This window comes from Poecile atricapillus, chromosome W, assembly GCF_030490865.1.
Source record: "Poecile atricapillus isolate bPoeAtr1 chromosome W, bPoeAtr1.hap1, whole genome shotgun sequence".
Lineage (NCBI taxonomy): Eukaryota > Metazoa > Chordata > Aves > Passeriformes > Paridae > Poecile > Poecile atricapillus.
In genome coordinates this window covers 29,992,825-30,017,379 of record NC_081288.1, presented here as the reverse complement: position 1 = coordinate 30,017,379, position 24,555 = coordinate 29,992,825, and the positions used below count along the sequence as shown (strand labels likewise).

At 41.9% G+C, this 24,555-nt stretch overlaps 1 protein-coding gene across 1 annotated transcript in view; it reads left to right on the top strand.

Moving 5' to 3' along the window:
* The first annotated feature begins 5,006 nt into the window (after positions 1–5,006).
* Positions 5,007–24,555, top strand: part of LOC131591611 (small subunit processome component 20 homolog) — a 64,093-nt gene continuing 44,544 nt past the window's right edge. Inside the window, exons 1-15 of the mRNA XM_058862471.1 lie at positions 5,007–5,129; positions 5,725–5,805; positions 6,895–6,961; positions 7,154–7,286; positions 7,765–7,953; positions 8,945–9,026; positions 10,127–10,264; positions 10,642–10,797; positions 12,420–12,566; positions 13,076–13,210; positions 14,627–14,704; positions 15,370–15,548; positions 17,492–17,647; positions 18,191–18,279; positions 23,871–23,976. Of these exons, the coding sequence (XP_058718454.1) occupies positions 5,085–5,129; positions 5,725–5,805; positions 6,895–6,961; positions 7,154–7,286; positions 7,765–7,953; positions 8,945–9,026; positions 10,127–10,264; positions 10,642–10,797; positions 12,420–12,566; positions 13,076–13,210; positions 14,627–14,704; positions 15,370–15,548; positions 17,492–17,647; positions 18,191–18,279; positions 23,871–23,976 (1,781 nt within the window). The 5' untranslated portion in view covers positions 5,007–5,084. The remainder of the gene's footprint in view (positions 5,130–5,724; positions 5,806–6,894; positions 6,962–7,153; positions 7,287–7,764; positions 7,954–8,944; positions 9,027–10,126; positions 10,265–10,641; positions 10,798–12,419; positions 12,567–13,075; positions 13,211–14,626; positions 14,705–15,369; positions 15,549–17,491; positions 17,648–18,190; positions 18,280–23,870; positions 23,977–24,555) is intronic.

The window sequence follows — 24,555 nt, the reverse complement described above, 5'->3', positions numbered from 1 at the left end:
TTTTTTCTGCTTTATATAGACCAATATTGGAAATTCTCATGAATATCTATAATTTAGCAGCTGGTACCAGCAGCTTATGACACAGTGGAAGTGCCAAGAAGGGCTGCTTTTGAGCATCAGTCTTTTGATGATGTATAAGTTCTTCCACTTTTCTAAGGTACCCACAAATATTTCACTTAACAGTATACATCAAAATTAGACTTCTTCCTAGCAGCTTCAGCTTAAGGGTATGTATGTTTAAATGCTTTTTCCTCACAGTACACTGCAGAGCTGAGATTATTAGACCTTTTCTTCAGTTTTTGTACACTATGTCTCTTGGATCTATGAGATCAAGAATGGATAACTGAAGTACTAGCTCTATTGGAACCTGAGCGCCAAGTTAGAGCTGCATGAATACTATGACAGTTCAAGCTTCAAATAAGAAAAAAAAAAAAAAAGAAAGCAAATTAATTAGCCAAAACATCAAACCTAACTTTTGTTGCATGAATGAGATGGATGCAGAGATATGAAGAACAGTACCAATTGCTTTGTACATTACCTTCTATTCCATGCCAGGAACATACCATTTCAGTGAGCCTGGCCTTATTTTCCCCTGAATGACATGCTGTAAACAGACTTAGTAGTCCCAGACATGACAGACAGCCTGAAATCCAGACGGTTTCTGTCAAATCCAAGTGCCCCTCATTTTAACAGCAAGCATGAAATGCAGGAGAGCATTCACATCTCTTTTGGGGAGCAAGACTCCATCCTGCCCTTTCATTTTCCTTTCCATCCACTATGATTCCTCTGTGAATCCTCCTCCTGCTGCTTCTATTACTGTTGCTTTCAACAAGGCTGTAGCCAGTTCTGCTGCTGCAGAGCAGCAGATGACAAAAAGCAGCAATAGCCACCACTGCAAACCTCTCCTGTCCTGGGGCTATCTGTATACATTTGGTTTGTGCAGAAATCACACCCTTTTTCTTTCTAACACAAATTCTAAAACTTTCTTCTCCACCAAAAAGAAAAACCAAACCAAACCAAACCAAACAAAAACCCAACAAAACAAAACAAAAAAACAAAAAACACCATCCCAAACAACAACAACAGCAGCAACAACAACAACAAAAAAAAAACAAACAAAAAACCACAAATAAAAAAAACCCCAGGTGTGGGTTCCTACTGGGCAGAAAACTGGCATGAATCAAAATTGTGCCAGGGATTGTGTTGATGATTTATTGGTGTGGACGATCTCTGTGCACTGTTCAGTTTACTTCAGGAGATGGAGCTAGTGCAGCCCAACTATTTCAGCTCTGCAGCAGAGCTTGAAATAGGTAAGTCACTGGCCTAGGTATGTCAAGGGTTGAACCAGGTTGTCAGTGCCCCTTTCTGTGAAGTCCCTAATATTTCAGGATATTTCAGAAAGAACATCTGGGATCTATATTCCAGCCTGTTGTTCCAGCCCTCTTTGATCAGCAAACCCAAGGGTAGATTAAATTCTCTCTCATGACTCAGCTAGCATCGACCTGGAGTTGCATTATTTGCAGAATCTCTATGCTTCAGGCATATTAGAAAAAATGTGGCCAAACTGTTCCACCAGATTGCAGAACAGGATTCCAGTATCTTGTCTGCTTTGATTTTGAAGTGCTCTCAGCAACATCCTACATAATCTTGTGGGTTTTCTCCCGCAAGGCAAGGCAAAGTGCCAGCTAGAAGCTGAGGAGAAAACTGGCAGTGAAAATATGTCATTGTGTTACAAAGCACTCATCTTACTTTGCAGACAAATTAAAAGAATATTAATCTGTTTGCTTCAGTTTAAAGAATACACCAAACTGCAGGATACACTCGTATAACCTGCCTTCAACTCATGACAGCTTCCCCCTACAGGGGGATTTTGAAGAGCTCCTGTGATGTAGTAGGTTTACAGCCACATCTACCCAACCCCTGCACCCCACAAGACAGGCAAGGGGAAGGGCTTCTGGATTCACAACCAGCTCAGATAACTGTTTAGTGTCTTTAATATTGATTGAGCAATCTAGCTTTGGGCATCCAAGATTGGAAGTTCTTTGGTCTAATTCAGAGTTGTTTCTCCTCATCTATTAGCCTGTTATATCATTATATATTATATTATATTATATTATATTATATTATATTATATTATATTATATTATATTATATTATATTATATTATATTATATTATATTATATTATATTATATTATATTATATTAATTCTATTTCCCTTATATATTATATAAGGGAAAATCCTCTCACAATATAATTACCTATGCAATCCACCATGCCTCTATGAATATGGTAGGAAAATGAAAATTTGATCTTATACCTGTGCACCTATGCAATCTACAACATCCTCTGGTTAAAAATAGGCTGAGCTGGCTGCTCATTGTCTTGTGTCAGGTAATGTGTCCCTTAAGTCAGAAACTCAGTGTCATGCTGGCTTCAGGACTGTGTGCTGTGCTTGTGATTAATACACATAAAAATATGACAGAAGTAGGCCAACTCAGTTACAGTTTGGATACTGTATATTTCTGTAGTTATAGAGCTATGTGGGGGGCATCCACAGGGGCAGTTGTAGATATCCACATATAATGGGGTATTCCAGACTTTCTGAGACTACCAATTCTAGGATTAACTCTATTCTAACACAGATGTTTCAAGTACAAGAATGTATCTAGATCTTCCATGAATATAAAAGAAGCCTGAAGTTGATGCTCAAAGGAGACACACACATTGTAAACATGTAGGTTATATATCCCTGTGAGACCATCCTGGGTTAAATACTGAGGTATTTCAACCCAGTTAGTACTATTATTAGGCTAAACTACACATTACCAGAAGGCAAGCCTGCTTTGCTTCTACATAAAGTAACTCTTGTTGAATCCAGCAAGTAGATCTTGAACTGCAGGACTAAAAAGCCCAGGAATGGAGGAGACATAGGAATCTTAGACCTGTTTCAGAAGTGCTGATGGATTAGAGTCAGGGACTGGTGGCTGTAGCCCACACTGGGTTTTTGAAGAAGTCAGATCTGCATCAGTGACTGCTTTGGTAGACATGCGTGCACTATGTTACAAAGGTTTCCTCTACGTGCCTCTACAAGTTTTACTACCAATAAGCCATTGCTCTTCAGAAAGCTATCTGCTTTTAATTTTTAATGCCTTTAGCATAGGTTTCTGAAGGAAAATTGCTGGCTGGGACCATCAGATAATCACAGGGTGCTGGAGCTGGGGCCTGGAAGAGATGGGAAAAACACATCTCTTACTGGAAAAGTAAAAGAATAAGGCCTGAGGCATTGCAGTCAAAGGGGAGTGTATGTAGTGAAGATATTGTTAACATAGCTGCAGCTCATACGTAAGTGGGGAAGGGCCCTTCTGGGTCACTGAACCTTGCCAGCCGAGGCACCAGATCTACTGTCCTGGCCATACTGGTGTTGAAACTGGGGCTGCTAACCTGAGGCTCACTCAGATATACCTCCAAGTGCAGTATTCAGTGCTGGCTGAAGTGAAGCCCGTGAGTAGCTCTTGCAGCCAGAAACTCAGGAACGTCAGCAGCTGCAGGTCAACCCTGTCTCAACCTTCTGAGAAATTGCCAGTTTACAAACATAAAAAAAACATTTTTAGCCTTTTAAAAACTTTCTCTAATGTCTTTTATTTTTGCTGATGATGACTTTTGGAACAGTCAGAGCACACCTGAGCTCTTCTCCCCATTACATGAATGTTAGATTTTGCTCATTTCCTTGGATGATTTTGTACTGCGTGCATCCCACAAAGTTCTACAGCTCTGCTATAAATGCTATTCATAATGGAAAAAAAAAGATCTTGTAGACTGTTTCCCACAAGTATACAACATGTATGAGACATAGTAAGTGAATTTACTAACCACTTCTGGAGGGTTATTTGTGCTCTCAAACAGCTGCATATTGGTGCCTAAGCTCCTGTGGATCTAGACCTCTCAACATGCTTTTAGCTGCGCTTTCAATGGAGATATTTGGCCTTGAAATCACTTTAGCCAGCCTTTTCAAACTTAAATGCCTAATTAGGCATTCTCTTCCCACTTAATGGAAACACCAGAAGTCTTTTCTATTCCTACAGCAGAAGAGCGAGATTTAAAGCCAATAGCTGTCTCAGTAGCTCTAACTCCACAGATGCTGAAGCAAGCACGCTCCCCTGCCTGTCCTGTCCAGATGATTATCATGTTAATGGCTTACCGCCTGCCTGTGGGCAGCCTTTCTGGATGCACCTGGCAGTGTTTAACCTGTTGGGTCTGTTCGAAGTTGTAGGTCTCTACGTGCTCCTAATCGTGAACTTCAGCCGTGCTCAAATCTACCTTTACGTCTCTCCGTCTGAGCAACCTGCAAGCCTGGTTTCTGCAAGTGGCCTTGAGCTGCCTGCAGCAGGCAGGACAGGCAGCCTCGGCAGGGCCAAATTCTCAAGCTGCGCAGGACCCAACCTTGAATGGTCGCATGGTTCTGAACTCCTTGTGCTGCACCTGCCCACGCCAAAGCTCCTTCCAGCCTTAAGTTCCTCTCCCACCTCACTCATACGTCCTTCCCCTCCCGCAGCTGCAGCCGCAGGCAGAAGCTCCGACAAGCCGTGATACTGCAAGGGACGACCAACCCGCAACCCTTTGCTCTTTTGCGAGGATTTGGTTTGCATGTACTTTGTCTAAGATGAACATTTTTGTTTAAATTGTTGAGGTCCGGACAAAAATCTCTACTAAGATCAGGGAGCGGGGCAGTGTTTCGGGACGAGCCATCAATGCTGTGCTGTGGGCTGCGCTCCGCCACACCACGCTTTCGCCATAGCTCAAACTGCCCTTCCCTGCGCACCGTGGCGGCCTCCCCCTGCTACCGAGGCGCCCCAGAGCGCACAGACAAGAGCGGAGCGGGGCTGCTCTGCCCACAGCTCCCAGGGCACGGCGGCTGGCTGCCCAGGTGAGACGGGAACAGGACGTTCCCCGGCTCCGGGCACACACCGCCCCTTCCGCCGGCGGTCCCGCCCCTGCTCCCGGCAGCCCGTGCCCGGCATGGCGGCGCCCGGCGCGTAGGGCCGCACGTGAGGGACCCGCTGTGGGGCCGCAGCCGCCGCCACCATGAAGAGCAAGCCCTCGTCCCACAAGTCGGGGAACACGCACCGGGTGAGCGCCCGCCCGGACGCGGCTGCTGGCCGGGGGGAGGGAGCTCAGGCTGCTGCCGTCGGTGTTAGTTCAGTGGCCGTGCCCGGCTGCCGAAGCGGCAGGGCGGTGGGAGGCGTGAGGGCGGGCGGCGGGCAGGGTCCGCTCTGCGCTGCCAGGGTCCCGGCCGACACAGCGGGGCCGGAGTGCGGCTGCTGCCCCGTACCCGGCTCTCCGTCAGCCGGGTCGCCGTCCCTGGCAGGCAGCAGGCCTCGTGTAGCAGGCTGACATAATTCAATGGAATTAACCAGGGCGTTGTTTCAGCAAGGCTGAGAGCGGGGCAGTTTGCTGAGGTCTAGGTAGATTTCTCTGCGTCTCTTTCATCGTGTTGTGCAGACGTGTGGGCTGCGAGCCTCAGCTTTTCAGGTCGGGGCAGGGGGAAGAGGGTCAGTCCTGGGCGTTTTGCCTTGATCTTTTTGTAGGGCTGATATTGGGGGGTATTATCTGGCAGCCTGTCTTTAGAAGTGGGGTTTCTGTTTGCAGTGTGCATGCTATCGAGAGAGGTTTAGAAAGGATGTGCTAAGAACTGAGCAAGAAATGTGTCCTTTTTTTTTCCCAGTTTCTTACCTTTTCGGAGCGCCTAAGCAACATTAATATTGATATTATTCATCGGATTGACAGAACTGGGAGCTATGCTGAGGTGAGAGCAGCAATTGTGATTATTTTCTGAAATAACAAGTAGATATACTCCATGAAAGTGTCACTTAAGAAATTAATTTAGGAGGAAATAGGGAAGAAGTTCCTGCAAGAACTGCCTTTTCTGGAGCCTCATTTCATGCTTTGTTTCCTTTTACTTTTTTACCTGGTTTGCAGTATTGCCATAGAGGCACTTTGACAGTACCACCCTGATTTCTTCCATGTGGCTGGTGGGCCTGTTTCTGAACATGAAAGATGCTGCTGTGCCATTTAGCAGTCCTAGGACCAGACTTGGAAATACTTGCAGGTGCTGAATAGTTGCAATAGAATCAGAAGTTTGAAAATCATAAGTTGGAAAAGACCTCTAAGATTATTGAGTCTGACTGTCTAACACTGTCAAGTTCATCATTAAACCTTGTCCCTAACTGCCACATCTACATGTCTTTTAAATATTTCCAGGGATTACTCAACCACTTCTCTGGAACCTAATGCCTGACCACCCTTTCAGTAAAGACATTTTCCCTAATATCCAGTCTAAACCTTCTCTAGCACAACTTCAGGCCATTTCCTTGTCCTATCACTTGTTACCTGGGAGAAGAGATCAACACCCACATACTGGCAGCATGTGTGTAAAGCATGAGCATGTGTCTTTATGGATCACAAGGATCATTTCTATGTGTCGTATAAATCATCATTACAATTATAGCATTCTGCTGGTTATTGCCACCTGGCCTACTGGATTGTTCTTCTGAACTTCCCACTCAATAGCTGTGAGGATGCCAAAAGGCATTGTACTGGGTGAACTATAGCTTAGCATCTTAGATTATCAAAGCCAGTCAACAGAGGTATAAAAAGCAGTTATGTAAACAAGTCCTGTCACCAGAAAATATTTTCAAATGTATTTTAAATATTGAAAAAAAGACTTATTTTCACTGAAGCTCCACAGTACCTGTTGAAGTTAGTCACTGAGATTTCTTAGAATATTCTTTAAATGTTTAAGGCACTTGATAGTTGTCTTCATTCGAACCTCTCATCTTTACAGAACACATTCATTAGGGCTGGTAGCTATTTATTATCATCTTTGTTTTGGCAGGAGGTTGAAACCTACTTTTTCGAAGGACTGCGGAAATGGAAGGAACTGAACCTCACTCAGCATTTTGGTATGTCATTTATATTTATGTTTCCTGCTTTCCTTAGACTGCTAAAATATGTTTTTTCTTCATCCAGAGCCCAGTGGGAAATTATTGACTGGTTTTTGGACTGGGCTCTGGAGCACCGTTATTCTTTAACACCCTACATGTTTACCAGGGATTGGACTGGTTTTCAGGGCTTCTCTTTTGTTGTTTGAACAGTGCAATTCTACAATGAAGTGGCCAACAAATGCCAATCCTTCAACCAGCTGGTTTATTACCAAAATGCTGTTGTGCAGAGCTTGAAGACACATTTGCAAGTCGAAGGCAGTCTTGCTTACCAACCCCTATTAAAGTAAGTATATGGTCACAAAAAGTAGTCATATGCCTTGTTTGTATTACAAGTAAGTATAAGTCCTATTGTAAGTGTTCTTTATCATTATTATGCCTGAAGAAAATAAGCAATGAGATGCCCAAAGTGGTCATATTACCCTGGTAGAGCTTTATGGTTCTAAGTCTTAAAAAAATATAGTTATGACAAGGCAAACAAATTAGCTGGAGTGCTTACTGAATGTCAGACATTATATTAATGTGCTTTGTCTGATGTTAATAATTTGTTTCCTTGTTTACTGATGTCAGCTTGATTTTTTGGAAATCTTAAGATTCTTGCCATCCACCGCTGCCTAATAGGTAATATTTTTTAAAAAGTGAGAAGTAAAAGTGATGCTGCCTTTCTTTCCAAAGAGACTTCGCTGGGTTATTCAATGTTTGACTAGGTTTTTATTGGTTTGTTTTTGAAATGCACTAACACTGATGTATTTTCTGAAACACAGTCTAGTGGTGCAGCTGGCTCGAGATCTTCAGGCTGATTTCTATCCTCACTTTCATGACTTTTTCCTGGCCATCACCAAATTACTGGATACACAGGATACTGAACTGCTAGAATGGGCTTTTACCTCTCTTTCCTATCTCTACAAGTATTTGTGGAGATTGATGGTGAAGGACATAGACAACATATACAGGTAAAAACCATATTTAGTGTCTGTCTTGATCAGCAGTTACTAGATGCTGTAAAAATGTGAATGCCACATGAATACATGGCTTAATGCTTCAGTATACTTTCTGGCATGCTTTCTCAACTTTTCTCAGAGAAACTGGCCAAGCTCCAGGGAGTTACCAAATGCAAGGACTTTTGGGCTTGGGGAGTTCCTGAGCTGCAGGTGCTTGAAGGCTGATTTCATATGTGCTTGCTTTAAACGTTTCCCAGGTATCTGCTTTTGGCAGCTGCTGTAGACTGACTGAGCATGTGGCCTGACCCAGTGTGACCACTTGTTCAGGCTTAAATTGCTGATGTAGCTGAGCTCTTCCTTTTGACATGGACAGCATTTCCATGTTTCTTCCTCTTAATTTCAGTTTGGAACAGATGGAGCAAAAAACTTGTTACAGATTTTCTCCCCAGCCCAGGCTAAGCTGTTGAACATATTGAGAAATGATCTGCTCAATTTGGGGGAACCTGAGGCACCACTCTCTCTGCAATGAACCTGTGATAAGCCACCTGCCTCTGTTACTGATACCAGCAAACTGCAAATATTTATTAGCCTTACAAACTGAATGTTTCAAAACTTTTAAGTGTACAGGAGAGCCTGTTGGCTCAATTGAAATACAAATCTGGCATATAAATCAACTTCCATTTTATTTATTGATGCCAAATATATTTCTTGAAAATCTTGATGCTGCAGTTGAATCTGTGTGGATCCGGAGATTTGAAAGGTGTTTCTGATTGTGACTTAATTTGCCTGGCACTGTCATTTGACCTTCTTTGCAAAACTCTTGTTCTTTATGCAGGGAGAGTGGAAGGGAAACTAGATGAGGGAAGGTATTGGCCCTCTCTAGAAGGACAGGTTCTTAGTGTTTGTAAAAAGTGGTAATGTAAACTGGAAACATTTTTTTTAACCAGCTGATGGCAATTCTTGCATTGCCGCTAATAAAATGGATTATTTTGTGTCTTTGTAGCCTGTACAGCACCCTGCTGGCTCACCACAAACTCCACATCAGAAACTTTGCTGCTGAAAGTTTTGTCTTTCTCATGAGAAAGGTAAGTGGGATGCTTTACTTTGGTGGTATCTTCATTTTGAGGTGGTTTTTGGATTCAATGTGCAATATCAGGTTTTCTCCAGAGAAGGGTTAACAGGGCCTGAACTGTCATGTAGCATGTCCCAAGTTGTCATCTTTTTGCCATTTTGTTGGAGTTTTTTTGTCATACTGAGATTGTCATGCATTCTATGTCAGTAGTGGCAAATAGAGGCCTTGGCACTCTGTGTTTAGAGATGTTAAACTAAATGTCTGTGGTTGATTTGTCTAAAATATCTAGAAATAGTAAGGTGATCCTTCAGAGAGGAGGCTTGAATTTGTATATGCACATTTGCCCACTGGCCTTTTCACAGATACTTACAGGCCTTTGTAGAGCTGAAAGTCTTGTGATGTTTTTGCACTCCTGAAGATCACTGTATGTAACATTCGCAGGCAGATCAGCCAAAAGCAGACATCAGCCTATCATGGAGCTAGGAAAGAGAGTGGGTTTTCTTCATTCAAAACATGCAAAAGCCAGGATTCCTTAGACTGGCTAGCAAGTTTGAATATCCTCATTTTTGTCCTAAGTTGAGAGACCTTAATAAAGCATGTTCATTTGATTGATAGTTTTTGGAAATTTCTAAATTTTCAAATTTTTAGATTTCTAAAGTTCAAATCCTCAGAAACTGAGGTGTTTAAAATACTGGACTAGAAGTCCCTGCAGTGTTCTGAGGTGTGGTTCTAGTTTTGGATGACTGGATTCTGTGTTCAGGTGATACACGTCTCTTTCTCATCAGGTCAGGGACTTTTCGTTTCAGTTGTGACCAGTTTAACAGTGCATTTATGCACGTGTTTAAAATCATGAGAAGAATCAAACCCATGTATTTCTGCTGCAGTGACCTCAGCAGAGCTGTGTACATTCTGGGGCTGTGGGAGCTGTAGTAATTGAATAGCTGATCAAATTTCTTCTTTGAATTTCTTCATGTGGTCATAGAAATAATGAGTTTGAACTGTTGTGGGAAGGCAGGACTAGGAGAACATGGTGCTGTGGAGCCTTTTGATTGACTCTGTCCATCTGGCAGCTCTGAATAGAAGATAACATTTTTTTATCCTTATGTTTTGTAGGTTTCTGATAAAAATGAACTCTTCAATTTAATGCTTCGTGACCTGGGAGAGCACCCTGAAAAGGTGGAAGGTGTAGGACAGCTGCTTTTTGAGATGTGCAAGGGTGTTCGAAATATGTTCCACTCTTGTGCAGAGACGGTAAAGACAAGATTGCTCCTTTAACTGTTACTGTAATGGGCCCTAGGCAGGGCTCACTGAAACCATGGAGTGTTTCCTCATTCACCTCTGGATCCTTGGTGATAAGCATGTTGGTAATTACTTGACAACCTTCTAAGAATATTTTTTGAGACAGGAAGGTTGTTTTAAATAATTCCTTTTCAATATTCCTGTATGCTGAATCGTACTTCTTGCTGATATTTCAGATTTTAGATGATATCCTTTTTTTTTCCCTGTAATCATTCTAGGAAGAATTGAGATCACTGGAATATTTTATGAATACATTGCACTAATTAGTTTTAGGATTGCTAGATTTATTTTCTAAGTGTAAGAACACAATATGCTCTTTTCCTGTGCAGGCTATGAAGTTAATTCTATTGAAGCTGGGGCCTATGACTGAAGAAAAAATTGAACTACCATGGGTAGCTGTTGGAGAAGCCTTTGCTCAAATGATCAGATCAGCTGCAGTGCATATCCATAAGGAGCATTTTGATATTGTCTTTAAGTGCCTGGAGGTACACTGACTATTTTTCTTCTTACTGTTATTTTTTTTCATGAGTGACTTGAGAAAAAATTCAGCACTTATTGAGGAAAGTATATGTATTTTATTGGACCAGAACTGGGGTTTTTTCTGCTTTGGAAGCATAAAATGCAGAGTCATGGGAGAAACTTCACCCTTCTTTTCTAACTTTAGAGTTACCCTGGTGGCTGTTTTGTGAGTGAGAAAGGAATTACTGTAGGTGAGTAGGACTTGGAATTCAGTCCTATGGCTTGGCAAGGATGTTTTTTTTTGTACAGTCTGCTTTTGCACACATTGCAGAACCCTTGCTGGAATGTAGTGCTTTTTTTGTGTTGCTGAACTACTGGTGGTTCAAAACCACTTTATGACAGTAAAAGGAAAGCTTTTTACCATACAGGTCTTTTTAAAGGAAAGAGTTGGGTTAAACCTGAAAATCCAAGTTTGAACCTTGCAGCCAAGTACTGAAAATCAGAATGTTTTCAGTAGGTGTTCCTGCATTGTTGCTTGGGGGTTACACTCTGGTTTGAAGGAGCACAGCTGCATGCTGTGGGCTGTGCTGTGTTGGATCAAGATGATGTAGAATAATCGGCAATGACACAACCTGGCAGTGTGTTTTACTTTCCTGACGAATATTTAAAAATTTGCAAACATCTAATGGGGGTTTGCTAAGGGGGATTGAAGCCTTTTGCAGCTGACAGCAGACTGTCAGTTGTGCTCCTCAGAGGAATGAAATGGGAAACTGCAGGGAAATTGTTCACATGAGCTTTTTAAGGGTAGTCCTTCCAGCATGGGTAAATAATTCCTATTGGTTCCTTCTTGAGACTGCTTTCCTGTGACTAACCAGTTTCCTAGAAAATCCTGTCCTGTTCCTCTGGCCTCATCCAATATGATAAGCAGTTTTCACCTGACTGTCATTAGCTATGGATTTGTTTATCAGTGAATGTTTTGTATCCCTGAGGTTTCTTTGACTCAGCATCTGCAGTTGTTAGGAAATCTTGGGAATTTATGAAATCTTGGGTGACATATTTCCTTTTGTTTTTAATGAGGCTTTTTCTTTTACTGTGGGAACTGGTGGAGGCATGGGGATATCTTGCTTAGAGGGAAGTATTCACATAGTCTGTGATAGCTGTCTAAATTGGGTTAAATTTGTTGGATTAAGGGTAGGGGTTTATATCTTCTGGGCAGAAAAACATTAATGTAGAATGTACATTATATGAGTAATCTCTCAGCATCCACATTAGTAAAATGATGTATCAAGTGTAAAAGTACCTAAATTCTGATAATTTCAGTGAAAGCTAGTTGCTTCCAAACCATTGTGGGTGTGGAGCCCAGTATTTCTCTTTCCTACTTCGTATGTCAAGTGTTGGCCTTTCTGGAGACGCTCATTTTTAGGAGTTCCTTGTGTTTCTGTCCAAGGAATCTGGGATATGTTTTTACCTAAGGGAAATTTCACAGTGTTTCTGCAGGGTTTAATTTGTGGAATATATATGACAGAGCCAACAATAGTTTGTTGGGCAGCTGAGATACTGATTCTTTAGAATGTCCCTCAGATAGCAGTAAGTGAAACAGTCTGTTCAATTATCTGAAACATTTAATTTCCCTATTTTATTTAAACAGGAATCACTCTTAGATTTGCAGAAGAAAATATCTAAGGACAACTGCTCTGTGGCTTCAGAGCAGGTGGAAAGAATTCTGCAAGCTTATCTGATCTTAGTGGAACATGCAAATGGATCTAAAATCTCACTTCCTGAAGATGTCTGTCAGGTAGGTCAGACTGTCATTAGATGTGTCAGAGAAGTATCTGTTGAATATGGAAGAGGCGTGGTCAGCCAAAGCATTCATACACATTTCTGATGCATCACTGGGCTTAGGATTTGAGTTGAGTGAACAGAGGTACATATTTTGAGTATTGCTACCTCTCTGATTCTGTGGCATTTTACCTCTGTATTGTAATGCTAGCATAGCCCAACTTTAATTGAGCAATGAGGAAAATGGGCTATTGCTTCTAGAGTCTGTTCCTGCCACTCACTGTGCAGGAGACTCCCCTACCACCCCATATCAGTGGTATAGAGCAGTCCTGCCAGATTCACATACATTTGACCCCATTAAGGTAGATTTAGGGCCTTCAAACTTCAGTGTGATTATTAGGATTTGTTTCTGTGGGCTGAAGCTTAGAGCTCTGTGTCCTCCTGGTCCAGGGACTGCCCAGGCCATTCAGACCATATAATCATTATCTTCATGGACAAATATGAGTTCTCTCTTTTTCATTTCAGGTTTTAATAAAAATGTTACAAACACCATATCTCTCATCATCTTGCTGCAAGATGCTGCTAAACACCATTTCTGCATTCCTGCTGGCTGAAAATGTTTTGTTGCCAGATTCTTTGACCAAGGAAGCTATTCAGAAGGTAACAAGGATTACTGCTTATGCTAGAAATCCCAGACTTCAAATATTCTAGAGCAGGGTGATTTCTGGACGTTCTATTTCAGCCTGGAAAATATGCCATAAGGTTTCCTTTAGCCTTTTACACAGATAATGAAGAAGTTGCCCAATGCCTTAAATAAAGTCTAATGAAGTCTTGGGATTACCTGACAGTCTAGCACAGGCTGTCAGTATAGCAGTGCCACCATTGCAATGAAATCCAGGCTCTGATCAAACATCTATAGCTCTTGTAGAGAAAGAAAGGTGAACAGTGAAGGAATACGTCCTGCCTATGGTGATAAAACAGATCATTGAGTCAAACTTAGTGAAAAAAAATACATTTTTCATTAAGTTCCAAAGCATTTAATAAGCATGCCTTAACCTTATGAACAAGGTTCACACAATTGCAGTTTTGATTCAGAAAGTACAGGGGTAAGCATATTTCAGTACTGCCTTTGCTCCTGGAACATTGACACGATTAGCTGCATACATTCCTATCTAAGGTAGTGTTGCAAAGATTAATGGGAGATTATACTATGGAGTCTTATTCTTTAGTTTTCCTGTTACAGTATATTATAATTTTGCAATTAACAGTGTGGACCATAGTTATAGTGTGTGTGTGTGAAAAAAATATTTGAAATAAAAATGCCACGCGATTTACAGTGGGAAAGCAAGACTTGCAATTGTTTAAAAAAGATCAGATTTCATCTGGTCTTCAGTGTTGACTTGTGCTGAAGTAAGATTGGTTCAGCCTGTGGCATGAGGCCAGTTTTGCTCAGGAGACTTCTTCAAACATTTGAGGATATTTGTGTGGGCTTTTGTTGAACTGGAGGAGGCTTAAAGCTGTCCTTTCGTTCTGAAGGGTCTGGGAAACAGAGATCTGGGTGTGTAGTTTGTCTTGGCATTGAGTAGTACTGATCCTGAGTATCTCAAAGGCCTGTTCCTGTTTTGGATCCTTCAAAAGCACAGAAGTTTGCTGTGCCTGCGAGGTAGTAAACTTTGCAACCTGCTACATAGAAAAAAAGCTGAGTTGAAATATACTTTGGGCCTAAGCTTTTTCCTATCAGTTAGTGTGTCCGTGCTGCAGTCCTAGAACTTTCAACTTATATTTTCCATACCACCCTGAAGAGATATCTCAGTTGTGTTTGTACAGAGGATCCAGCAGTGTTTGTCAAAAAGGGTTGTGTCAGTAGGGTTTGTTAAAAAGGACTGTGCATTCCTGTACCTGAATTGTCACTTGGAAACAATGCTGCTCTGTGCTGGAATTAGGAAAAGTGCCAGGCAGAGTATCTCAGTGTTCAAAGCATGCTTGATTTGTTTACCAGAAAAAATGTCCCATGGGTAGTGAAAAGCTGACTATGAAATGTCACTCATTCTGCAACCTTTCACTTGTATCTTGCAGGTGTTTGCAAGTAGATTTGAACGGCGTTTTCTTTTGGACTTCTCTGAAGCAATGTTCACAATGAAGCAATTTGAGAGGGTAGGTGGAAGTGATTGTGCGTTATGTTTATTTTTGTTGCTAAAGGGAACAACTAGATAATCTACAGTGTATTCACCTGCCTTGTATGCTGAAGGATTGTTGAGTATTGACATGATGTTTATTTAAACTTCTGGCATGATCTGATAAGAAGGAAAGAGGTTACTTGTGCTATTGTGTTAAAGTTATGTAAGGGTTCTCATAGTTGGAGAGGGTGATAGGTATCTGTTCACAAAAAGAAGCTTGTCTGTGGGGACTTAAGAGGTTGTGTTATGGATGGGAGGAGGAGAATTAGTTCTGGAGAAACTAAGTGGAAATGAAGAATAAGCCCTATAACTTGGGAGGAATCAAGTTAATTAAATGGAGTGAGAGGTGAAAGCCAAGTCAAGGATCTGGAATATCCTGATAAGACTGGATTTGGTAGAAAATGAGCTTTTGCATTAAATTACCTTCTCTGCTGGGATAGGAAAATGTCTGTGTGATGATGTGTAGGGGCACCAGAACTGATAAGTCCAATGCTTTGCTAGCTTATTTGTGAGTATTTGGATTTCCCTGTGGTTGGTGTTGTAGGTCTTTTTGTGGATTTGATTATGATTAAAGAGACTTGCCAATCTTTGACTTGTTACTTTTTTTTTTTTTTTTTTTTTTTTTTTTTTTTTTGTTTCCAGCATTTTCTCCCATGCTTTCTAGAATACATTGAACATTGCTTCTCTGGCACAGATGCTGTCACAAAGGACGAGGCTGTGGCAATTCTGGCTAAACTCATTTTGGTGAAAGCAGAGCCTCCTACCATTGGTTCAATGGCATTTGAAAAGTATCCTCTTGTTTTCACCGGAGTATCTGTCAGGTGAGACTTTTCAAGTTTAGCTAACACTAGATATGTCTGTGTGGCTCATGGCATGAAGGCAGTGCCTTCAATAAAAGTTGCCCTCCAGTATTTGCTGGAGTTGCGTAAATGTCAGCATTGCTGGCAGATTTGCAAAGCAAGTGGTATAGTAGGATATCACTTTCCTTTTTGAAATTATGTGAGAAGAGATGCTGCTTTGGAACGATGTTTGCTAATACGCAGTGTTGTGGTGCATGTGTGATGGGGATCTGTCACACCATCATGCAAACTGCATCCCATGGCAGTTAATCTTTGTAGTGAGTGCAGCAGTTCAGCTTCTCACCATTACTAACCTCCTGCCTGTGCTCCAGCTTTTTTCCCTGTATGCATATGTCTTGTCCAGGAGCTTTCTTGGCAGCAGTACTAAAGTCTTGCCATAGAGCACAGCTGGATATCAAAGGACGTGTAATTAATCCAGAAGCAGCTCTGTGCTGGCACAGCTTGAGTGCTTTTAGTTGCAAACCTAGCTTGGTTGCAGTGAAGTGGTTGCTTTCCCAAGAGCCTCTTTGGAAAAATTAGGGGTAACCACTGAAGCACAGAATGACCCATTGCTAATCTGATGATAGTGATTTTTCTAGTAATTCTAACTCAGCTAGTTCAAAACTTTTGACTTTGTATTGCCTTTTATGTAACATTTTATTTTTCCTTAAAGGAGTCTACTCTGTGTGGCCTTTTCCTATTTTTATTAAATAATAGTGGAAGCATTAAGGTTTTGCGAACAAAAGGTTGAGTCAAAACGATTAAATTTGGTTTTCTTTCCTTGTTTTCTTTGTTTCTTGGTCTATTTTTTCAGTGGTTTGGAGTACAGAGCTGCAAGGACCTTGGTCCTGCTTGGACTTTCTTTTGTGCTCTTGCAATGTCAGTAGTGTAAATTACGGCCAGGAGACATCTCAAGAATTGCATACCCCATCTCCTACCTAGTTTTTAAATACTCCAGTTTTGGAGATATCTGAGCTGCCTCTGGCATTCTGTGCCAGTACTTTATCTTTATACTTATACAGGTGGTTTTTGATTTATTTGGGCTTTTTGGCTTTTCGTTCTTTTTGTTGGGTTGTTAGGGGCTTTTTCCCTGGTCCTCAGTGTATAACTTAAACCTTCTTTATGGCAGTTTAAGTCCCTTGCTGCTTATCTTATCTGCTGGAAACATAAAGAGCAGAACATTCTTACTCTTAGCATCAAGCTTTTGCAAATAGCAGGCTTTCATCATCAGACATGTCTGAGATCATCTTTCTCTGGACCGACAGTCCTAATTCCTTGAAGTTTATTTCATAAAAGTTTTTTCTGAAGCCTCTAATGATTCTTACTGTTGCTTTGTATGAGCTTCTATATTTCTTGAAGGGTGAAGCCAATACAGCCTTCTGACTGTGATCTTGGAAGCACTGGGTGGAATGGAAAGATTGCTGTGCGCAGTGTGAGGGACTCCTGTTGATATGTTCCAGTATGGTGTCAACCCTTTCTGCCTGTAAATAGGCTAGTTGATTTGGGCTCACCTTGTGATTCCATTTAAGTCCCAAAACTTTTGCCTCACTGATTGTTTTATGTCATCCATCTATATTGATGTTATCATGGTTTATTAACAACAGTTGTAGGGATGACTCTCAGGTGTTCCTAGAGTCTGTATGTCCCAATTGTGTGGGTGTCCAACTGAGAGCTAGTGTCTTTTCTTCTAGAAATATTATTTGAACTTGAAATAAAGAGCTGACGTTTCTTGTGGGCTACGTTTTGTGCTCTTCAGCATAACTAGATGATGTTTTGTGCAGTAGAGGACACTGAAAAGAAAAAAATCCCTTATTTTGTGCAAGCCCTTTTTGCTAGAAGTAGACAACATGATTTTGAATATCATAGGAGCAAAAGGAACAATATATGCAGTGGTGGACTACTAAAAAGTTTGGTTTTATTTTTAGCTCTAATACAAGGCAACAAACAAGTAGAAGACAAGGAGAAAAGGCAGAAATTCCAGTGTTGGATCATGTACTGTCTTTAATGCATTTACCAGAGAAGGAGGACATCACTGACCTTTCACAGTCTTGGGTTGCCTTGGTTGTACTGCCACATATTAGGTAAGGGATATTCTAAGGTACTCTTGTCATGTATTTCAGTAATACTGTCTACTTTCTTACTGCCTATTAGCTCTCTTTCTGTAAGAAATCACTTTACTAAGGAAAGGACAGTAATTGCTAGTGCTAGGCTCAGGAAACTGGGGTTAGAAGACAAAAACAAGTGCTGCATGAAAATACCATGAGTCAACAGTAAAGACAGGAATAGAATATCAGCTTCTTGATTGCCTACTCACTAAATTTGGTGCTTTAGTATATAGAGATGTTCTTGACACATTTCAGTTTGTGTGTTTTAAGTACTATCCTCTCTCAACAGTATTTTTTCAGTAATTATTGAAGGACTAGTTGGAAAGAAGATGCAGTGAATGCTACAACTTAAATTGTGAAGCAGAAATAGCAAATACATTTTGGTGCTGTTTTCAAACTTGGAATGAGCTGCCTGTAATTTAATAGAGATAAATGTGATAGAAAGCTTTTTTACATAGGTGTCAGTGTAACAGTGTAAACAGAAATAAATTTTTTTTTCCTCACATTTATTTTGAACAGACCAATGAACAAGGACCACATTCTGCCTCATGTGACAAGTTTTATAGACTCTCTCTTCACATCCATTGACAAAGGAAGCCTCTGCAAAGGTCAGTTACAGTTCCTTCTTGTTTATTTGGTTTTTGTTGATATATAAAAAAATAAAAGCAGTTTTTCTGATTGCACAAAGCATGAAAATGAATAGCATTGTATCCAAAATTACTTACTAGCTTGACAAAAACTAGAAGAGCAAAGCTTGGGAGGAAACAACTTCCAGGAAACAATTCTGCTTTTGCTGTTCATAATAATGGTGGGGTGACAGATGTCCTGCATAGAGGAAGACAGAGGTAATGGGGAAGGAAAAGAAGAAAATGAGAAAAAAAGAGGAAGGACATCTGCCTAAACCAAATGCAAGCTGAAGCTGTCAAGTGAAGGAGAGACTATTGACTCATAAGCTCCAAGCCTATAGTGCAAAGTTTAGGACATTACCATCTGTCACTAAATAGCTACACATCAATAGCAGCTGTAAACTCAATCTAGCACACTCCAATTAAATGCCATTATCTCAAACCTTTTGAGCTCCATGTTGCGTGCCAAAAAAGACTGTTGTGGTTTAACCCCAGCTGGCAACTAAGCCCCACACAGCTGCTCACCTGCTCATACTTGCCCAGTGGGATGGGGCAGAGAATCAGAATAGCAAAAGTGGGAAACTTTGTGGACTGAAATGAAGGCAGCTTAATAAGTAAAGCAAAAGCCATACACAGAAGCAAAGCAAAACAAGGAATTCATTTACCACTTCCGATGTGTGGGTGGGAAACCTCCAGGGAAACAGAGCTCAGCTATGCTTAATGGTGACTTGGGAAGACAAACACCATCACTCTGAACATTCCCCATTTTTGTCTGCTGAACATGACACTTGGTCTGAAATATCCCTTTGGTCAGTTGGAGTCAGCTGTCCTGGATGTGTTCCCTCCCAACTCCTTGAGTACCCAGAGCCCATTCACTAGTGGGCTGGTGTGAAAAGCAGAAAAGGCCTTGATGCTTTGTGAGTGCTGCACACTGATAACAAAAACATCCCTGTGTTGTCAACACTATTTTCAGGACACCCAAGGCAGAGCCTCATACCAACTTCTGGCAGAAACTCAGTTCTATCCCAGCCAAAACCAGCACATTCTCTGCTTTTTATTCAATACCATTTATGTCGTGCTCAGGTACCACACTCTCCAATACAACCTCATTATCCACCCATTCCCCTCCTATCCTTTGATACAATATCATTCCCTTAGTCTGTGGACCACCCCTGTGAAATGTGCACTTTTATGATGTTCAGTATCCACTGTGTTCCTTTAGTCCATGAATCTGGGCTCCATCTCTTACAGTGTTACAGTCACTCAGAACAGGAGAGTTGGTGTCTTGTGTGGAATTGTTTGCCACCAGAGTCAGGTCATGTTAATTCACTGTTGTGCTTGCACTGCTTCTTGTAAAGCTTATCCTCTGCTGGTTTGGGTGGATCCTGCTATAGTAATTCCTACAACATGCAACTTAAACCTACAGCATGCAATTGAAATGGGTTACAACAATTTAAAGTTGTACTTGTTACAATCTCCACCCCAGTGCCTTTGGTCCAGGCCAGGGGGCTTAACATTGCAATGAGCTCCTCCCCTTGCCCCTGCTTGGGTTTGGGCTTACCCACAGCCTCGTTAGGGCAGTACCTGCTCCAAGTGGAGTTTTACCTATGAGTCCTAGTTTCTCCTGGAGTATACCAGCTGTGGTGTAGACTTACCCATTACCACAGGTGCTTTGGGGTGCACCTGTTCCAGGGCAGCCTTATCTATGGGCCACAGTGCCTTCAGAGATATACCTGCTCCAAATGTGGCCTTACACATGACTGTTCTCCCTCAGGAGTGTACCTACTCTGTTCTGGACTTGGCTGTGGCCACACACATTGAGGTGCTGCAGCATGACCTCGTGCATAGCTGCTGATGATTCATGGTGTACCTGCTGCAGCATGGACTTACCCACAGGCACAGATGCTTCAGGTGTACTTTATCCAGCATGGACTTACCCTTGGGTCACAGTTCCTTCAGAGTTACACCTGCTGCAGCATAGATGTAACTAAAGCCACAGTAGCTTTGAGATGAACTTATCCACAGCCACAGATGCTTTGGGGTATCCTGCTCCTGTGTGGACTCTTCCACAGGTCACAGTCCAATTGACTCAAGTTTGCACTGGAGTTCCAGCCTGGCTGGTACAACAGGACAAAAAGAGCAGCACTGCCCTGGCCACCTGCCCACCTGGGTGCATTTCCATGGCTGTTATCAAAATGTTCCCAGGTACAGCAGAGAAGGATGATAAGCAGTACAGCACTACAGCTGTGAAAGCAAAAAGCAGTCAGGAATGATGAGTGGCTACTAATATACAGTAAGACAAGCAAGCCCAATGGCAGGCACAGAAGATTGCCAATTAATAGCTAAACAGCAATAACAGCTATTAATCAGGGTTCAATCTAGCACATTGCAATCAAATCTGTCATTATCTCTAACCTTGTGAGCCACATGTTGAGTGCTAGAAAGGACTGTTGTATCTTAACCTCAGCCAGCAACTAAGCCTCACATAGCTGCTTGCTTACTCAGCAGGGATGAGGGGAGCATCAGCAGCGTAAAAGGGAGAAAAACCCATGGGTTGAGATACAGATACTTTAAGAGGTAAAGCAAAAGCCATGCATGCAAGTGAAGCAAAACAAAGAATTCATTTGCCACTTTCCGAGGGCAGGCACATGTTCAGCTATCCCCAGGAAAGCAGGGCTCCATCACTGATAACGGTTACTCGGAAAGGCAAATGCCATGTCTTCTTATTTTCTCTGTTTTAAATGCTGAGCATGGTGCCTTATGATACAGGATATCTCTTTGATCAGTGGGGTCAGCAGTCCCAGCTGTGTTCCACTGGTTTTGGCTGGGGTAGAGTTAGTTTTCATCACAGTGACTGGTATGGGGCTGTGTTCTGGATTTGTGCTGAATACAAGCTAGATAATACAGAGATATTTTTGTTACTGCTAAGCCTACTGCTGCTGCCAAGGCCTTTTCTGCTTTTTGTGCTGCCATGCTGACAAGGAGGCTAAGGGTACATGGCAGGCTGGGAGGAGGCATAGTCAGGACAGGTGACCCCAGCTGATGAAAGGGACATTCCAGAACTTGCCACTTCATGCTCAGTATATAAATTTTGGGGAAGAAGGAGGAAGGGAGGGGATGTTTGAAGTGATGGCATTTGTCTTCCCAAGTCACCACTCTATGTGATGGGGTCCTGCTCTCCTGGAGATGGATGAACACCTGCCTGCCCATGGGAAGCAGGTCCTTGTTCTGTTTTGCTTGTAAGCATGGCTTTTTTGCTTTATCTTAACCCACAAGTTTTCTAGCTTTTGCCCTTCTGATTTGCTCCCTGATCCTGCTGGTGGGGGAGTGGGCAGGCAGCTGCAGGGGGTTTGGAGGCTGGCTGGAGTTAAATGACAACACCCCTCCCAGTGCCTTGTGTACCCCCAGCCTCCCCACTGGTGGAATGGGTGGAATGGCAGGAAAGGAGCAGGAAAGCCCTGGGTGCTGTGTGAGTGCTGCTCATCAGTAACAGAAACATCCTGTTATCAACAGTTCCCAGCACAAATCTAAACCATAGCTCCTTACTAGCTACTATGAAGAAAATTGCCTCTATCCCTGCCAAAACCAGCACACCATCTCTGACCCAAGTGACACCACCAATTCTTAATCCTGCATCTTTTCTCCAGGAATAGATGGTCACTGGTTGTCTTCCCTCTTTGGCCAGGTAAAAAAAAAATTAACTGAGCCTGCATAGAGCAGGGCAGTTGTTACTGAGAGAGCAAGAAAGTATTTGGCCTTGTGACAAACCATAAACAAGTTTTGGAATGCCCCAGGTTGAGTGTTTGTTGTTCCTTTGTTTGTAAGGGCTGTCTGTCAGTCATTTTCCATTTATAATATCTTAATATTCCTAAACATATCCACCAGTCAGCTCCGTTGCCTTTTCTTCTTTAAAGAAGGTTTGTCAATCATGGCCCTTTTTGATTTAGGTCTTTCTTTTTTCATATTTGCGGGTTTTTCATGCTGTCATGATTGTTTTATTGGTAATGTACATAGCCTAAACAAGGAATATGTAAAAATTCTTTTCTTGGGCCTCATCTTTGCTGGGTAGTAGAAGCTCTGCTCAGGCTCTGTGTGCGTGCCAGAGGCACATTGCTCTTTCTTCCTTTGTCAGTAAGGGAAAAGAAAATGAATTCGTCCTCAGTCCTATTCTCATGCCTCCTGTATTACACTTATTTGCTTGGTTTTCTTCACTCTTCTCCCAAACTAGGATTCCTGGATGCTTTTTTTTTTTATCCTCTGTCATTCTTCCCACCTCCATGATACCTGCAATTCCTTCACCTTCTGCTAGGACTCCAGTCTCCTCTCACTGCCTCTGCAAGGCTCCCAGCCCTGTGCTCCATTTGACCTTCCTGGCCTCAGCCCTAAGGCAAAGTGCACGTTCCAGAACTGGGTGTTTTTGGTGTTCTGGTTGCTGTGGAGTGCAAGGAAACAGGCTTGAAAACGGAGTCAGAGCAAAAGCAAGTTGTCAGTGCTTCCCTTATTGATCACACAGGTGTGTCTGTAGTGAGGTGGAAGCTGCTATCTTTGTCCAGCATAGGAACACTGCTACCATAGGGCATGCAGATTTGGGAACTGTCCTTACATTGTAGATGCAAGAAGTTTCCTCCTGTCTTTACTTGATGTTTCTTCTCTCTTTGAGCTCCTTATGGAGGTTAATGGTTAGCAGGATCTGGCACATACCTGGGGAATTAAGCAACTTAGAATAGAGGAATGTTTTCAGAAGAATAAATAGGATATGGATGGCACACTTCCCTTTCTTTTCCATTGGCAGCATGTAAGACAGTTACATCTTTTAAAAACTTTCTTTAGTTTGCCTGGTTTAGGAACAGTATTTCTTCAACCCGGGAAGAGACGAAGGAGGGGAATTATTTTTTTATTTTTTTAAGCAACTTATTTGCTGTCTTAGAAGTGTGAGGGGAAAGGAATTGCCTTTTTTTGCCTGGCAGGACATTTGCTATCATGTGCTTCTGGGAAACCCTCCATCCCTAAAGGAGTCTGAGAGGTTTCAGAAGGACACAGAATTCAGCAAACCCACCTGCCATTCACTAATATATACTCAGTCTTTAGGTGCATGGCACAGCTTTGAAGGTCTTATACAGTAGTGCATTGCCAAAGTTCCAGAGTTTATAGGCACCTGTCTGGTGGTAGCATCAGTATGTATTTTTGCTTTGTTCTTGCTACTTTCATATCAATTTGGCAGCATATCTTCCTTTTTTAGCAGAGTGCTGTCTGCAGCTCCTTCTACAGTGCTTAGTTCCAGATCCCTGCTTTCTGCACATGTGGATGTGATGGAAATAGGCAAACTGGGAGCTGTCACAGCTTTCAGTGCTGGTTTGCTGGAGGAGACACTTGCTTTGATAGCCAGGGAAGCACTTCTTTTATGTGTTATGATTATGTGTTATGGTTAGAAAATACACATGCCAGTTCTGGGATCCATATGCTACCTTATTTCTCTGGCTCCAGCCTTTTCAGGATGGGCAAGCACCATACAAGTACAAGTCACTGAGAGCTGAGTAAATTTACAAGATGTTCTTGTTCTTTCTCTGCTCCAGGAAGCCTGTTTGTGGCCTGCCAAGCTGTAAGTACTCTACTTAATTTGGTGGAGTCTGCTGAAGTACTCCATTTGTTACCTGTGGAGCGTGTCAAGAGCTTGGTGACGTAAGTAAACTCTGCCTGTTCTGTGGTGCTTCATGGTTTTCCTTGGTAGAGCAAAAATTTGATTTTGCCTTTATATAGGAGCTAATTAAATGCTTCTTTGCGTGCTCCCCATTCTGCATCACTTCAGTATTGTGGTTATGTAATGGAGCAAAATTGTAGGCACTTTTTTTGGACAATCATGTAGATGTAGTTCCTGTTCAGTGACATTTTCTCTGCAAACTGATGCTTTCTTAGCTGCAGGATAGTGTGTCAAATAAGTTGGTTCTAGTTTTACATTGGAGTGCTACACTGATTCTAGTTTTACTTTGGAATGCTACGCTTAGTAGTTTTGTGTTACATTATAATAATAAAAGAGACAGGAACAGCACTTTCTGAACTGTGTCAAAAACCTGAGTTTGCTGGTGGTGCTGGGATTCCATCATGTCCTTACATATCCATGTTTGTGCTTGCTCCACAATGGAAGAGATTTTGTATACTCCATTTTTTGTATACTCCATTATTTTGACTCTATTTAACTTATACTTAGCATAGAAAACTGCCTGGCTGAAGGGATTTAGGAAAACCATTAATTTCTATCAT